The sequence below is a fragment of the Falco rusticolus genome, chromosome Z, assembly GCF_015220075.1.
Source record: "Falco rusticolus isolate bFalRus1 chromosome Z, bFalRus1.pri, whole genome shotgun sequence".
Lineage (NCBI taxonomy): Eukaryota > Metazoa > Chordata > Aves > Falconiformes > Falconidae > Falco > Falco rusticolus.
This window is the reverse complement of record NC_051210.1, coordinates 59,160,748-59,177,337: the sequence shown is the minus strand read 5'-3', so window position 1 is coordinate 59,177,337 and position 16,590 is coordinate 59,160,748. Positions and strand designations below refer to the sequence as shown.

Below are 16,590 nucleotides of genomic sequence, written 5' to 3'. Positions count from 1 at the left end.
GGCTACAGTCATAAAAGATGGAAACATGGAAGACAGAATTTGTTTCAGTCTGCTTAACGTTCAACCAGTGATTTAAAGAGAGTGTATTATTCTGGATGTGTTTTGTGATGTCCATCATGTTGTGTCATCCCAGGTCTCTCATGTGTGATGCTTGCTTGAGAGAAAGTTAGGTGTTGAATTTGCATTTCTAATTTACATTCCCTTAGCTTTCAAGTTCTTACACTGAGGAATACAAGCCTGTGCTGGTAAACATTATAAAGGCAGCTGAGTACTTATTCCTTAATAAACTAATAATTGGCTCATTGCCTTTTTTGGTAGATGCTATGCAGATAATATACATTGTATTTCATAACCTGTTCATGTCATATATGAGTATAATATTTCTAATTATAGTCCATACCAGTGCTTTCAGTTGGCAACATTGGAGGACAGTGGGGCCATATTACATAGAGGTTAAGACACTAGACTACAACTTCGTGAAATCTCATTACATTCTTAGATATGGCAATGGGCAGACAGGTGGGAGTCTTTTTCCAAGTAAATTTCAGTAAATCATCTCAGCTCTTATTGGTTGGGAAAATGGGCTCAGAGACTGTATGTTTACTCTTCCAAAGTTTTTTTGTTTGGGTTTTTTTTTTTTGGCAGCCACTGTTGTTGGGATTGCTACTCTCCTGCTTCATATAGCTCCATATTTGTAAACTGTCAGATCAGGCTTCTTTAAACTTGACTTTGCTTCTAAAGTAATAAAGCTTATATTTCAGTCATCTGTAATAAAGACCTAACTCTTTAAGGCTAGAATTACTCTCAAAGTTTTAACAGGGAGAGGCAAGGATATTGATACAGCTGAAGGGTTGCTTGCATTTTCCTGAGCTCCTGGCAGGTGGACATAAGTAATGAAGAAATTATTTGTTTAACATTGTGTACTGAAGAACTGTCACTTCAGAATAACTAGTGAGTGTAGAAACATGAACAGCAGTATGAAACTTGCATTTATACTTCCTTCATTTTAGGTTTTGAGGGATTTCAGTTAAGGTTTCAAATTCTCTTAAATCTTCCTAATGCTCAGAAGATGAAAATATTTTTGTACAGTACAATAAACTGCATTATGAAAGACTGAAATGCATTTGCCCTTCCCATCGTTCCTTGAGGCTGCTGATAAGAGTTTTTTGGAGGGAACTGACCTTTGAAATCTGTGTAGGATATTTGTTTCTAGAAATTGAAAACAGCCGGGGAGTGGGTATCCTGTTACTTAAATTACTTTTTTTGCATAGACCTCAGTCTTGGCATGGAAGCTTGGTTGAGTGCAGTCAGCTTTTTTCTTTTTTTTTTCTTTTTTTTTTTTTTTTAAATACTGTACTTAAAAGAATGGAACAAAATTCTGCAGTGCTGGGTAAAATAATTGAGGTGTCTTGCACTCCTAAAGGGTGAAACTTTGAGGTTACACTGAAACCACATCTAACTGTTGCAGCAGCAAGCCTTTGGTCTTCTACATATGAACATATAGATCAGTATTTTACTCTATAAGTATCTAATGCTTGCTAATATAATTTCTTAGGAAAAGATTAAAAAAAAAAAAACAAAACACTAGTTCATGTAGCAATTAATTTCCAAATGAATTAATCAAGAACTTGTAGTTTTCTTCTATTTTTCTCTTTTCCTTCCGCCCCTGCCTCCACCGCTTTTCTCTTAGGAAAGCAAGGCTGGCTGTAAACAGGTCTTCATGCCTGAATTTCTCTGGCTTCTATCTTCCCTGTCAACATTTCAAAATGTTTTAATTTGAAATGTGTGATAAAATACTTTATATCAGCAATTAGAAATACATTTTGTCATTAAATACCAATTTCTTCTGTCTTCACAACTTAAAGTCACCTTTTGCCTCTTTGTTTTTGTTACACAGGTAATGCGTACTTACCATGTGATAACTATACTGTCTGCTTTTGTTATTCGCAACTTCTGAGAGGTTGTCTTCAGCATTTAATTTTGTGCTGTGTAACTTCCTTCAGTTTTGCTACTTGATTCTCAAGTTCAAATTATTGTTTTCATGTTTTCTACTTTCTCACTTACAAATGTTCTTGGCATTTTTTCATGTTAATTTTTTAACTTTTTTTATTAGGTAAATTTACTCCTAGACTTGAACATTAAGCAGTTGCTACAACGTCTTATTCATGCAGAATTCTTGAGTTTTAGTCAGATACTGATTTGTTTTGAAAAGTGGTTGCTGTGCTGGTTGTGCCAAGGAGCCAAAGCATCTTCCTACCAATTACATGAGAACTAGGTGATCACAGCTTAGTTATGTTACCCTGTGCTTTAACTTCTACTGATGTCTCTGTCAATTTGGGCAGGATTGTATGAATTGGCAATAGAAAACTGGCAGCAGGAGCATAGTACTAGAAGCAGCTTTCTAAATGAAGTCCAGTCTTCTGCTAGGTAACTTTGATAACGGTTGTCATCCAGATCTTTTCACAAGGTAAGGATTAAAACTTAAGCAGAAGGAATTAGAAATCTCTGAAAATTTCTGTATCTAACTAGAGCAAAGTCTCAAGTAGGGTGTTTCAAGGTGATCTAAAAGAACTGAAACTTACTTGCTATCCTACGAGGAATAGGTGGACAGAAATGGTCAGCAAAGCAAGCTATCTCTGTGGCCAGGAATGGGAATAAAGAGAGCTGCCAAAAAGTGCATCAAGCTAACCTTCCTAAGAAGTTAATTGCAAATGGAAGTACACAGAGAGATTAGAAGGTAAAAAAAAAAAAAAAGGCATATTGTTTAAGGTATTTTAGGTACAACCCTAAACCAACTAATATTTGATTTCTGATATCAAAAAAAAGGATATAGAGCTGAGGGAAAAATACGGACCACCTAAAGAAGTGTGAGGATAAAGAGCTGAACACAAGCATGTTTGCTTGAACTGATCTCAACAGTATACAAAACTGCAGAACAAAGTTAAATAGGAAATGTAAAGGACTGAAGCAAACAACTAAATAAACACAGCAGCAGAAGACAGACCACATAGTTCTTTGAATGCTTACAGAAGTAACTAAAACTGGTAAGAACCTTTGAGTGTGATGCAGACGCAACGCAAGGAGTTCCCAGTGATATTTAGGAAATGATGCTGAAGCAGGTGAGAAAATAGAACACTTTTTAAAATAATACTTAACTATTAAGCTGTGAAGTGAAGCCATTATTTACAACAGGCCATCTGTATTAGGTTGCTGCAGTGTTTCATGAAAGACTTGGTTTTGAAAAAGCAGTTAGACTTCAGTTGGAAGTTGTATGTAGGTGTCTGCATCTTGAATTTTGCATGTTTGTTTTCTGGATTGTTAGTAAAATATGTTGTTTGGGTGTTTTCCCGATCTAGTTGAGATTAATTTTGTAGATGTGTATTGAAGTGTGTGGACAATGCAGATTTCTCATGGAGTGGCACAGAACAGATGCAGTACCGGGTCTGAAAATGAGGAAACTATCCCTTACAAGTAGGAAAAATGATGTTAAAGGTTTATGGAGGAATGGATGACAACATTGTGTCTCATTGTAAATAATTCTGGCTTTGGCTTAAACCTCTTTTTCTTTTCAATCAGAAATTCTGAGGGCAGTGATAAATCGGAATATATCTAGGTTTTGTATTCACTTCTGAAATGCTGTCTGGCTGAGATGGTGTTAATATTCCTCATGGCAGCCTTCATAATGCTGTGTTTTGTATAGGTAGCTAGAAAGGTGGTGGTAGCACACCAGTGTTCTGGCTGCTGCTGAGCAGCACCCACACAGCATCGAGGCTGCCTCCCCCCACAAAGGCCAGTAGGCTGGGAGTGGGCAAGATGTTGGGAGGGAACATAGCCAGGACAGCTGACCCAAACTGACTAAAGTGATATTCCATACCATGTGATGTCTCTTTAGCAATAAAAGCTAAGAGAAAGGAGGAGAGGGCAGGAACAATGACATTTGTTATTATGACATTTGTCATTATGACATTTGTCTTCCAGAGCAACTGCAATGTGTACTGAAGCCCTACTTCCCAGCTTGCTGATGGAAAGTAGAGAATAAATCTTTTGTTTTCCTTTGCTTTTGCATGCAGCCTTTGCTATTGCTTTATTAAACTGCCTTTATCTTGACTCACAAGGGGTTTTTTTCCATTTTACTTTCTCCTGCCCTGTCCTTCTGAGGAGGAGGGTGATAGAGAGTCTTGGTGGGCAAGTGGCATCCAACTAAGGTCAACTCTCCACACTGGATTTCTATGTTGCCCTTGACTATGTAAAAGCTCACAGGGTTTGTAAACTTGTGAAGTTTTCAGTTCTCTGGAATATTGCAGGTGTCCCTTCTTGAGCCATTGTTTGCTTTGTATTTTTTTAGTACAGGAGCGATGTAGGCATTACAAAAGGCTCTTTCTTCAAAGAGTCTTGGTAAACTTTCAGAGTACAAATGCAGTTAGACTGTGATCTCTTCACATCTAGAAAGCTAAGCAGGGTGAGATCTCTCATTAGTGACAGGTAATGAGAATCAGTATCTGTGAGAGAGCATCCTTATTGACCTAGTATTTCTGTATGAAAACTTTTTCAGCTGTAGAAAGTGCTTGGGTGCTGTATATGTCTAATCATCTGGCTATCTTAATCTTACAGCCTGTAGAATGGTACTACAAGTCTGGGGTTTATAATCCTTATAATAGAGGGTAGCAATCTGCAATCCAGGAAGGCAAATTAAAACATAAGATTATATGCTTGAATCTTTAAATTCAGACCATGATACAACGATGAAGTCTACTCTTGGGCTTTTCAATGATTTCCATAAGTTGATACTGTCTTTTTAACACAAACATGCCAACTTCAGGTTATTAGATCTGACCCTCACTGGGGGGGAAAAGGGAGAAGTGAATGAATTGGTTCAAATTGAGCTCTTCTCTTGCCTCAAGACTTCAGCCTTCCAGACAAGCTTCAGCTAACAGCAGATTAAAGTTGTGTGGGCTTGAATTATTGTTGGAATCTGATAGATTCTTTTACTAAACACTTCATTACACTAGGTCAGAGTGTTAACAAATACAATTTAAAAGTGGGCAAGAAGGAGCAGTGCTTCACCTTAAGTTGCTGAATTGATGCAAAAATATAAAAATGGTGTTCAGGTTTTATTTTTTACTTTTTCTAATAAATGCTTTATTATGCTTCTACGATAGAAATGAAGACCTAAAACAAATGTTGGAAAGCAGTAAAGATTCTGCAAAGCTGGATGCTATGAAAAGGATTGTTGGGGTATGTGATTTTTTATTATTATTATTTTAGGGTATCTTTTTTTATTATTGGTTTTATTTCTTGGATGTGAATAATGGTTTTACTTTACAGTTCCTGTACCAAGTCACCCTTTGAATCTCTAGACAGTGTTTCAAAGCTACTGAATTCAGAATTTGTGTAGAAATTGCTATACCAAAATATATGCAGTCATATACTTTTAAAATATTTATGTGGCACTGCCAATATGCCTGTAAATATGTGTTTTCAGTAGGGAGGTGAGATCTTAAACTGGGAAATAGCTCCTTCAGAGAAGCTTCAAGTGCTGTCTTAATTCAGCACAGAAAACAGAAATTTGCAGTAAAATGACAAATTGCATTTACTATTTTTACTGCTTTAGTTTATATACTTTTTTTTAATTGAGCATGTTGCCTGTGTATTTGACTATTTCAGTGAACCCATAAAGGTGATAAAAAAAATGTTTAACACCATTGTGTGTTTAAATCCTATAAACTAAACATAATGAAATTGATAATGTCCCTTTATTATTAAAAGTATTAAGTAATGCACTAAGAAAAGCTGTTCATTGTCCATTTGACCTCTTTTTGGGGGGCTTTTGCATTTCTTTTCTCTCACTGTTCCTTCAGTCTCCTGGATGTGCTTTTTTGTTTTGCTTGGTTTACACATGAGTTAACCCTATCCAAGCATGTACTGAAGTGAATAGGTACAGGTTGTATCATGAGATGGTGTTCTTTCCTGTGACTCTAGAGCTAGTGATTTCTCCCTTCTTCATCATGGAATCACTTAGGTTGGAAAAGACCTTTGAGATCATCAAGTCCAAATGTTAACCCAGGACTGCAAAGTCCACTACTAAATCATGCTGCTAAGCACTGCATCGACATGTTTTTTTAGATACCTCCAGGGATGGTGATTCCACCATTTCCATGGGCAGCCTTTGGAACAGTATATGTTCCAATACTTCACCAACCTTTTAGTGAAGAAATACTCCTTAATATCCACTCTAAACCTCCCCTGGAGTAACTTGAGGTAGTTTCCTCTTGTAATGTCACTTCTTGTCTGGGAGAAGAGACCCACCCCCACCTGTCTACAGCCTCCTCTCAGGCAGTTGTAGGGAGCAATAAGGTCCCCCCTGAGCCATCTCCTCTCCAGACTATAAACAAACCCAGTTCCTTCAGCTGCCCTTCATAAGACTTGTGCTCCTGACCCTTCCCCAGCCCCGTGGCCCTTCCCTGGACACGCTGCAGCCCCTCTACGTCCCTCCTGCAGTGAGGGGCCCAAACCTGAACACAGGGTTCGAGGTGCAGCCTCACCAGTGCCCAGTGCAGGGGGACAGTCCCTTCCCTTGCCCTGCTGGCCACACTGCTCCTGACACAAGCCAGGGTGCTGCTGGCCTCCTTGGCCACCTGGGCACACTGCTGGCTCATGCCCAGCCGGCTGCCGACCAGCACCCCCAGGCCCTTTCCCACCAGGCCCTTTCCAGCCGCTCTGCCCCAGCCTGTAGCGCTGTGTGGGGCTGGTGTGACCCAGGTGCAGGACCCGGCACGGAGCCTTCTTGAACCTCATCCAGCTGGCCTCGGCCCATCGGTCCGGCATGTCCAGATCCCTCTGCAGAGCCTCCTGCCCTCCTGCAGATCAGCGCTGCTGCCCAGCTTGGTGTCATCTGCAAACTTGCTGAGGGTGCACTCGATCCCCTTGTCCAGAGCGCCGATAAAGATACTGAACAGAGCTGGCCCCAGTACTGAGCCCTGGGGAACACCACTGGTGACCGGCTGCCAGCTGGATGTAACTGCATTCCCCACCACTCTTTGGGCCCAGCCATCCAGCCAGCTTTTTACCCTGTGCAGAATACGTCCATCCAAGCAATGAGCAGCCAGTTTTTCCAGGAGAACGCTGTGGGAGCTGGTGTCAAAGGCTTTACTACGGTCCAGGTAGACAACATCCACAGCCTTTCCCTCATTCGCTAGTCGGTCATCTTGTAGAAGGAAATCAGGTTTGTCAAGCAGGACCCACCTTTTTTTTCCTTTTTTTGTGAAAAGATTCTTCGTTCATTTCTCCAACATGATGTGGGATTCCTCAGCATCTGACCAGTGAGAGTCTGGCATACAGAGGTCCTGTTGCAGGAAATCATGGCTTTTAGAAGTGTCATGGTTTCAATCTATGATAACTTATATTCTTGTGCTTTCTTCTGGCCATTAGTGTGGGTGGGAAGCTTGGGCAGTTACCTGTTGCTCCCTTGGTTTTCCTTTTAAAAAAGGGGTCAGATCTGTATCTGGAAACTGTTGCAACTGGAAGTGTGTGTGTATATGTATATGGGGGAATTGGAAACTATTAAGTGGGGTCAGGTTTAAATTTTAAACCAAGGCTTTACTAGATTGATTTTTTTTTCACTTTTACCTGCAAAAAATGCTCTCTCATAAATGAGTGTGCAATGAGCAGATGCACTCATCATAAATACCTGCTGCTGTGAAATATTCAAAGCGGTTTTTAACAACTATACAAATTTCCTAGAAGTTGGGTGATACCATGAGGCTGGGGACATGTAGTTAGCACGGATACCTGTGGTCCTTTATGTCTTAGGCTGAGGTGATCAAATCTTCAGCAAGGGAAGGCAGAAGTGCATTGAGCACATTCTGTCTTCTGCTCCCCATTTCCCAGTTACGGATCTTTGTCCTTTTATAATTTCCCAGTCCTTGTTTTTTTGTCACTATTCTAGGCACTGTGCAGTGCTGGAAGAGCACTACTTTTCCACATGTCAGCAGGCACCTTCAGTTTCTTGGATATTTTTTCCTTGCTCAGCTGCTGCTGCTTTTCTTGAACTAAAGCAGACTTTTAGCTCATAAGGTTGATCATTACTTGGCTGCAAGTTGTCTGAACTATTGGATCCTCTGGTTTTTGTCTCTTCCATATTTTCAAGGTATTTGCTTTTATCTTGTGTTTAAACAAGTCTATTATGTGTTTCATAATAGACTCCTGCTACCAACCTCTGGTTCACATAAACTGAAACAATGAGCTTTACAAGCCAGGCCTGTGATCTTGCACAATTAGCTTAAGGCCTTTTAGCAGTGGTCATAATGTTCTTGCTGGGCACAAAGATGCTTGTGTGTTACTGGTTGTGTGCTTACATTTAGAGACTTCTCAGGGATGGGATGTGTTTTCCAGGGGTGAAAGACTTTAGCCTTTTTACTAGAGGAAAAAGGAACTCTGTCAAGACTGCTGTTTAATGTGTCTCACTGGAATGTGCATTTTCACTAATTTTAGGTAGGGGGAAAAAGCTGTGCATACCAATAGTTTTCTTACCCTTTGAGTAGTCTTCAAGAGGCTGAACCTTCATTTGTCTGTATAGGTGTGATGGAAAAGTACCGGGACTGCTTATGGCTTATGTCTGCAGCAGGGATTGGAACTAGGTGATCTTTAAGGTCACTTCCAACCCAAGCCATTCTATGATTCCTCCTTCTTTAAGATGGTTTGTGAACTCCCTCCTGGGGAGAAAGAGATTCGTTACAAATAAAAACAAGTCTGTCTTGCAGAGAGTGACTTCTAACAACATAATTTCAAGCATAGGAGTAGTCCTGTTATGATCTTTCCAGTCCCTCTCTTACATGAAGGTGTATAGTCTTACCTTCAGCTAAAATGCTTGTGTGACTTCAATGATCAGTTATGTCTTTTTTTTTTTTTTTTTCAGTCAGTGTGTTATTTTTTGTTTCTTCCTTGTATGCATGCTGTAAAATAACTGCAGTCTTTGGAAGATTGTGAGCAACACTGTCGGTTTAGAAATACATTTGAAGCATATACAGAACCAAGTTTGTTCTACTACATGCATGAAAACACAATAGCCAGTATTTCTTTTAAAACATATAATGATATTACAACCACTAAGGTATTCTTGTTACTAGCTCTTGAAACCTCTCAGAACTTCTCTGGGAAAAAAATCTCCATTGAGATTTCACTCCTGAAGATTGCAGAGGATAAATTTAGGAAACAAATTCACATGCTTGATTTCCTACAGAGAATGTCATCCGTGTCTGTGTGTGTGTCTCATGGAAAAAATAAAGCTTAATATACTCTGACATTACATAGCACTTACTCTAGAGTGACAAGTTCTATCTGCAGGAGTTCTAGGTATGTAAGACAACACAATTGAGCAGTGACTAGGCAGAGCAACAAAAATGACATGATAGACCTTAGTCTTGGAAAGAGCCATTATGTTCTTTCAGGTTAATGATCCATGGGCTAAGGAGGGTTTACACTAATAGTTATGAGTTAATGAGTCAAAATACACTCTTTTAAAAGAACCTGAATACATATTTACATGGTACACTGGAGCTATTATGGTTGATAAGTTAAACAATGCAAGTAATGCATAGAGTCATACTGTTACAGTGTATCAGGGAAGTCTAAGAATCATTCCTTTTTTTTGAATAACATAACTTGTGTTGCATCAAGATGAGATGATTGATAATGTTTTATTCTATACTTCTCTGCAGTGCATCTTGCTACTAAGTTCTACTTGACTCTGGTCATTCTGAATCTGGCATTAATTATAAAGGCACCACACCCCCAGTCCTGACAGCAGTGTTTTAAGTTAGATTCTTAGTTAAAAACCCTTGAAGTATATACAGTGCTTTTGCTGCTTAGTTTTGTCATTTCCTGTACTTTTAATAGAGCAGCAAGAATGTTAAGTTGGTTAAATTGGAATGTCATGCTGGACAGCTGCTCTCAAACCCTTTTGAACAGGCTTACAGCTTGAACTACAGCTACCTTCTTGCTTCTTCTTTTGTCTTTCTTCTAACTCTCTCCAAATATAGTTTGTCAAGGTATTGCCTGCTTTTGTGTTTCCTTAATTTTTGTTACATGTGGTCCTAGTTCTTTATGCCCTTTAGTGTTTTATCAATTAAATACACAAACAGACCTGTGAGTTTGGAATATGAAGTTTAATCAGCTATATAATGTTGAGTAATGGTGAGAGTGTGCGATCATTATGAGGAGCGGTAACCACAGTTGCAAAGCTCATGTTCCTGTGTTGGATCCCTGCATATTTGCTCATCTCGGTGAGCTCTTGACCTTTCTGATTAGTTTGATGTTTGGCTGACTAGATCCTGCCTGTGACTTTAGCTGGGGGTGTGCTGAGTGTGCTGAGTCCACGTTCAGCAGCACTGTAACATGTTCATGAGATTCCAGGGTCAGCAGCTTGAATATGAAGTACTGGCAGGCATTCCACTGGAATTAGATCTAAGAAATGGAGTAGTACAGCTGTAGTGTATGCTGAAGTATTTTACTCCATCTAATGTACTTAGGGCTTTTTTTTTTAATAACTTAATTCTGAAGCTGTTCATACAAGGGCTGAAGCTAAACTGGAATTTTGATGTTTGTGCTCTTTACTGGGACAATTTTATTATTCATTACATGCTTTAGTTTCAGATTTCAGTGAGATTAAATACGAAAACTTTCTTCCTTTTGAAAAAGAAAAAAATCAGTGGTTTGACTGATCTTGCTTTTACCTTAGTATTTTTTTGTCTGTATAAACACTTTAAGGCCTCTTGTGCTGATCTTGCTATGGAAAACAACTTTGTTTTAAAAGTGTGGTATCTATTTGATTTTTTTTCTGCTTTGTTCTGTTGCAGACCAGGATTGTTTCCGATAAAAGTAACTTGCACAACTTCTCCTGATGTTTGTTCTTTTTGTTGTTTGTTGTTTGGGGTTTTTTTATAGCAGCTCCCTAGAGGTAATTCTGTGAAGCTTTTCAGATTAGCAAGATCTTTTTTTTAAGTAATTTTAAAAGCATTAAAATTATTTTGTCTGATATAATAAAGTACAGTTTATTGCTTCCACCCTTCCAAACTTGTAACCAGCCAGCACTCAGGGGTTTTGTTGTATGGATAGTGTACTGTAAAGTCTAATAGTAAACAAAAAATTCAGACGTTAACTTCAACTTCCTAGAAGTCAGGTTTGAAATACAAATCTGGAATAATTGCCTCTTTCTCAAAAAAAAAAAAAAGACACCACCCCACCCCAAAAAAACCCCAACCAAAATCCAAACAAAAAAACTAACCCCCCCATAACTTAGTAATGTAATAATATAATCGCTCTTTTCTTTTTTTTTAGATGATTGCAAAGGGAAAAAATGCTTCTGAGCTATTTCCTGCTGTTGTGAAGAATGTTGCCAGTAAAAATATTGAGGTATTCGTATAGTTCAGTAAAAATACTGTTATGATAGATCTATTTAGAAACTTTTATCTAATTGTATCTAGTTTTTCATTTTTCAGGGTTTAATATGTCTAATTTTTCATATAATTTTTCAGGGTTTAATTTCAATGACAGCATTATGGTAATACTTTAATGAGTAAAAGGAAATCTACTGGATGATTTGGAAGGAAGAATAATAACTTTTACATTTTAAAAAATAGATTAGAGAAAGTTTGTAGAAGTGCGGTGGGAATTCTGAGAAGAGTTACTAACTGCAGTTCATTGGAGATGTGGTGCTGCTTACAAACTTTGAGTAGGGGTTGTGCTCTGTATGTGAACATGTCTGTTGCAGGTCGAGGCTGAGACATAAGGCTTGGATAAGAAAGTTCACTGTTCTAATGTATATTTATAAAGGAAGTGTCTCAGTGCTAGGATTGCAGAGTGAAATTGCTAACTGTTAAAGAGGACTGTGTGAATTCATGGCTAGACGACATGATGTTACCAATGAAGTGTGTTTAATTTTTTGTATCACAGTACTTAAATGTTGGCTCTTTTGGTAATTTAGAGAATTTGTTTAATGCTTTACTAATGTGAATGCCTGTGATTCCAGAAGATAAAGTAGCCTTCAGATCCCAGAATCTTCTGGAGAGATGTGGCTGTTTGAGCTGTGGGAGGGTATAGGTCCCATTTTGAGCAGAGAAGAAATTTTTGCTAATATGCAGTGTAATCTCAAATCTTTGGATTATTTTTGTGTTTTGTAAGACATGGAGACTTTAAAGCGAAGCCATATGTGCAGCTTGGGAATATGCCCTTACTCATTTATTTTGTATGAAGAATTATTAAAGGAGTATATGAAGGGGCAGACAAGAACAGTTTAAACTTCCTATAAAAGCAGCTGATGAAAAACCTGAGTCCGAATCATCTGCAATAGGAGTTAATTTCTTGAGACAAGTTGCTTGACTAAGTTTATTGAACTTGCACTAAATTGTGTGACTTTTAATTAAAAGATGATGTGTGTAATAACTTTCAGGATTTCCATAGATAATAGCAGAAATCTAAGTTTTTCTTTCAGGCTGTTTATCATCCACTTTATTTTAGCAGCATCTATGTCTATTTTTGCCCCAATGTCAGGTGTCAGACACAAAGTAGCTCGCTTCTCCTTTCTTACAAAAAGAAATAAGATACAAGAAAAAGAGGAAGAAAAAAATCTGGCTTGAACTAGTGAAAATTCAGATTTCCAGGAAGTTAAAAAAATGGAGATTGCATTCAACTATATTGTGTTAAAATCCACAGGCTTACTTTGTGGCTCCAGGAAATCTAAAGCAGCATCTGCATTAAAAAACTGTACAAGCAGAGGTTTTATAAAGAACATATTAGTCTGATGCTCACTACCAGTACTGTGCATACACTGTCAGCTCCAGTGCAGAGGTGTCAGAGTTGTAGTTGACTTAACAAATGAGATTTAGATGAAAATAACACCTATAAGTTTGTAGTTCCAGCCAAGAAGCTTCAGTTTGAGGAAAGCAGAGCAAGCATGCAATGATATTAGTTACTTCTTACTGTACAGGATCATAATTTTGCAAAAATGCAGGAAATAGTGGTTTGAAGCACTGAGTTCTAGGAAGAGAAGTCAATTGAATGCATGCTCCAGTTCTTTCTTCCTCTCCTGGAAATATGTACTTCAGTCTTTATTATTAATGGGAACAAGAAGTTGTTTTTCCCCCAGCTTATGGCCCTGAAGATTCTTTCCTGCAATTATGACTTCAGCAAACTCCTGTCTCTGGGTAATGTACTGGGATACAGTAGGTCACAGGTCTGATTTCTTCCTCATTTTACACATAATAGTAAAATTTGAATCTAATTTTAGCTTTAAAGAAGTTATTCTGATTTGGCTACTACTTTAAAAGAGTTTTCTGTTCTTTGAAGGAATGCATGTTTGGCTGAGGCCAAATAGTGAGCTATGGTAAGTCAAGGAGGCATAAGTGTGCAAAGACGATAATTCAGAGTCTTTCAGAATTTACTGTATTAAAATATTTTTAAGGAATTGTAATATTGTTAATAATAAGTGATAAAAGGAAATGGGGCAAGGAATTGTACTTGACCAGTTAAATATTCTCTTCTTTAGCTTGTAAGTTATTAGTACTTGAAGTCCAGTTTTGAACAGAGATACCTTACACCAATGAGGAATGCCTTGAACAGTGTTACTAATCTTGAGTATTTTTAACTGTTTGGGCTGAACCACTAGCCTGACAGAGGCAAGGCTACCTCAGGTCCGGGCTTCCAGCCCAGGCAGTAGTGAGACTGGGAGTGTATTGCTGGTAGGGAGTGCGCGTGCACACGTTTTGTGTATATACACATGAAATACATGTGTAAAGAGGCAGCCACCTGGGTTGACACAGGCTACTCACATGAACACAAACAGCACCAGCAGCTTTGCAGTTCAAGATGAAGGTCCGTTAGTGGGAATGTATATACATACACACAGTATGGATCCATCTGACAGCTGGTCTCAGACACGATCTGCCCAGTGGCTGGCCCCTGGATCCAAGTCACCCCTGTTGCTGGCACCTGGACATAGGAGCCCCTCAGGCTGCAGCCCTGTTTCAGTTGCTAGTACACACTGCTGTATATGAACACATGTAAACCAGGACTCCCCTGGTCCCCCAGTAATTACTCCCTTGTGTTTTTTTCTTAGACACACAAGTGTGTGCATATACAGCTGGACCTGGCCAGAACTCCCCATGTCCTTTGCTAGCAAACACCCTGTGGTTATGCCCTTAGAGGGCTGCTCCTAAGCATCTGGCAGCTGGATGGGACTCCCCTGATTTAGGCTATAGCCGATTTCTCCTGTTGTCTCACCCTTAGATGCCCATACCTGTAGCTACCTCTTCCCAGGCCACTTCACCTACTCAACAGCTAGTGCAGCTTCATCCACTGGTACACCTGCACCCATTCCAGTCACTGCCACCACAGACACATGGGCTTACACTTGGTTTCACATACTTCAGTCTCTTCAATTGCTTGCACCCATGCTAATGGACCCTCTGGCTTGTCGTTGCCTCTGGCTCAGGTGGTGGCAGCCAGATCCTCACTTGTTGGCCACCATGGACATAGGGGCCCCTATGATTTAAGGTCCCATTCCAGTTCCTGGAGACGTACTTAAGCCCCCTTACTTTGGTTTCTCTAGTTGCTGGTGCCCACAGACACATGGGTGCTCCAGCGTGTTGTGTGACTGCAGTTGCTGGCACATATACACACACCTTCACACTGAATAGAGTGCCTCACTGAGGAAAATAGTTTAAAATTAAATTTATTGAGAAAATAAAACAGACTGTGCTGATCACATACTGGGTGTGGAAGGACAGATGTACCAGCCAGCAAACTGTTTAGATGTGTCCAGCCATTTTTATCTGCTTATCTATTTCCCTGACTTGTTCTTCCTCAGGCAATAGATTCCCCCTGCTTCTCCATCACTTTGATGCCTCCCCAAACATCCCATGATAAGTGTTGTGCAACACTAAATTACTTTTCATCTGCATCCCACACCTGTACACAGAAAAAGCCCCTCAGTCTGAAAGGTGCTCTGGTGTTGACTCTTGATGGGTTTGGATGTGGGAGCTGAGGCTTGTCTGGTAGGGGTCTGACAGGGTGTCCTTTCCTCTGAGTCCTAAATCAGGATTCCTTCCTACTACTGTGTCTCTACATGTCAGGGCTGATGGTTTGTGTCATGGGCTTGGGAGAAACTAGGGCAGGGCATTACTTGCAAACACCCCTCCTCCTGTATCTCTCTGTGCTCTTTGTGGGCGTGCAGACAAGTTTTTATCACATAACCTAATGTTAATTAGTAGAAGCCTTTAACTGTTTATGTTTTATGGGCTTTTTTCTTGTATTTTAAAACAAATAAACAGTTAAGTGAATTCACGTCTTCCTCTACACTGTAGTTAAAGTTCCCTCATGACATATTTTTCTACCATTTAGTGCTAACATATTTGTGAGGGAAGAGACTGTTACACTGGAAAGAAATCAGGGCATTCAGTAAAGCCAGCCAACTTCTTTATCAAGGTTAGTTAGATGACAAGTTCTATACTACCAATTGTTTATTATTATAATTTGTTTTGAGAGAAGCAAAGGGTGTCTTAGCGTTTGCAGAAGTGCCTCGTGATTTTTCTTTTTATAAGTACGCGCTGACCTCGGCTTGATTATGTGCATCATGTCATGGATGGTAAGGATACAAAAAGTGACCTAATAAACAATTGGTGGTATAGAACAAAAATAAGTCTTGGTCAATAACTCATGGAGTTTGATGTGCTTATATTGATAAACTAATTAAACAAATCTGCCTGTGTTTCTCAAGCCTAATGTGCCCCTGTTATGATTAGTTTTATAGAAAGGAGCATTTTAACATTGAGTGAAGGTAAATGGTAAAAGAATAGTGTAGTCACGAAGCTCTAAGTGTTTCCATTTCTAGTCACAGAGTGGTTTCAAGGAAAGGAGGCTTTCTTTGCACACCTGCAGTCATTCAGTGCATAGGCCTCTTGTGGTCAATGTTGATTGCTGCTTGTCTATAGCTGAACAACAAATAATTTAGTATGGTGTAACCTTCTGTGATTTAATATTATGCTTTTTGCCAGAATTGGCACAAAGATACATCTTCTGATAGTGACAGTAATTATAGCACAGCTGTAGTTGAGGGTCTTCCAGAATTTTCCATTACAAACCCCAATAGTCAGTTTACAACTCCAATGCAAAAAATGTTTTCACTGCTTCCTGGACATACAGTGGCCGTGAGGGGGTAAAGTGAGCTAAATTGAATAACCTCCTCCCACCAAATCATACTGAGGTTTTCTTAATCTTTGAACATTGCATCATTTGTATTGTGCTTATATTGGCTACATCTTTTGAATGCTTGTAGTTGGGTGAAGGTGGATCTAATACCCTTTGCTTTTGTCCAAGACAGTCAGAAGTGCTTTTAATCAGATTTGAATAGTGTAAGCTACCACACTTCTTCAGCTGGAAGTTATATTATCTTTCATATGTGTTCAAGTAATTGATTTTGAGTTTCAGGGTGAAGTAAAATGGGCTTGTTGAATCTTTGGCTATTGCAGTTTAATCTATTTTTCCATAAGAAAGAAAGCATGACAAGTGCTCAGGTCATCAGTTGCCACAGGTCAACTT

General features: G+C 39.1%; 1 protein-coding gene across 5 annotated transcripts in view; it reads left to right on the top strand.

Annotated features, from left to right (window-relative positions):
• AP3B1 (adaptor related protein complex 3 subunit beta 1) overlaps positions 1-16,590 on the top strand; it is a 159,520-nt gene that overhangs the window by 8,908 nt on the left and 134,022 nt on the right. For all 5 annotated transcript variants that reach the window (XM_037373272.1, XM_037373274.1, XM_037373273.1 and 2 more), the window contains exons 2-3: positions 5,160-5,235; positions 11,335-11,409. In XM_037373272.1, coding sequence (XP_037229169.1) covers positions 5,160-5,235; positions 11,335-11,409 — 151 coding nt within the window. The remainder of the gene's footprint in view (positions 1-5,159; positions 5,236-11,334; positions 11,410-16,590) is intronic.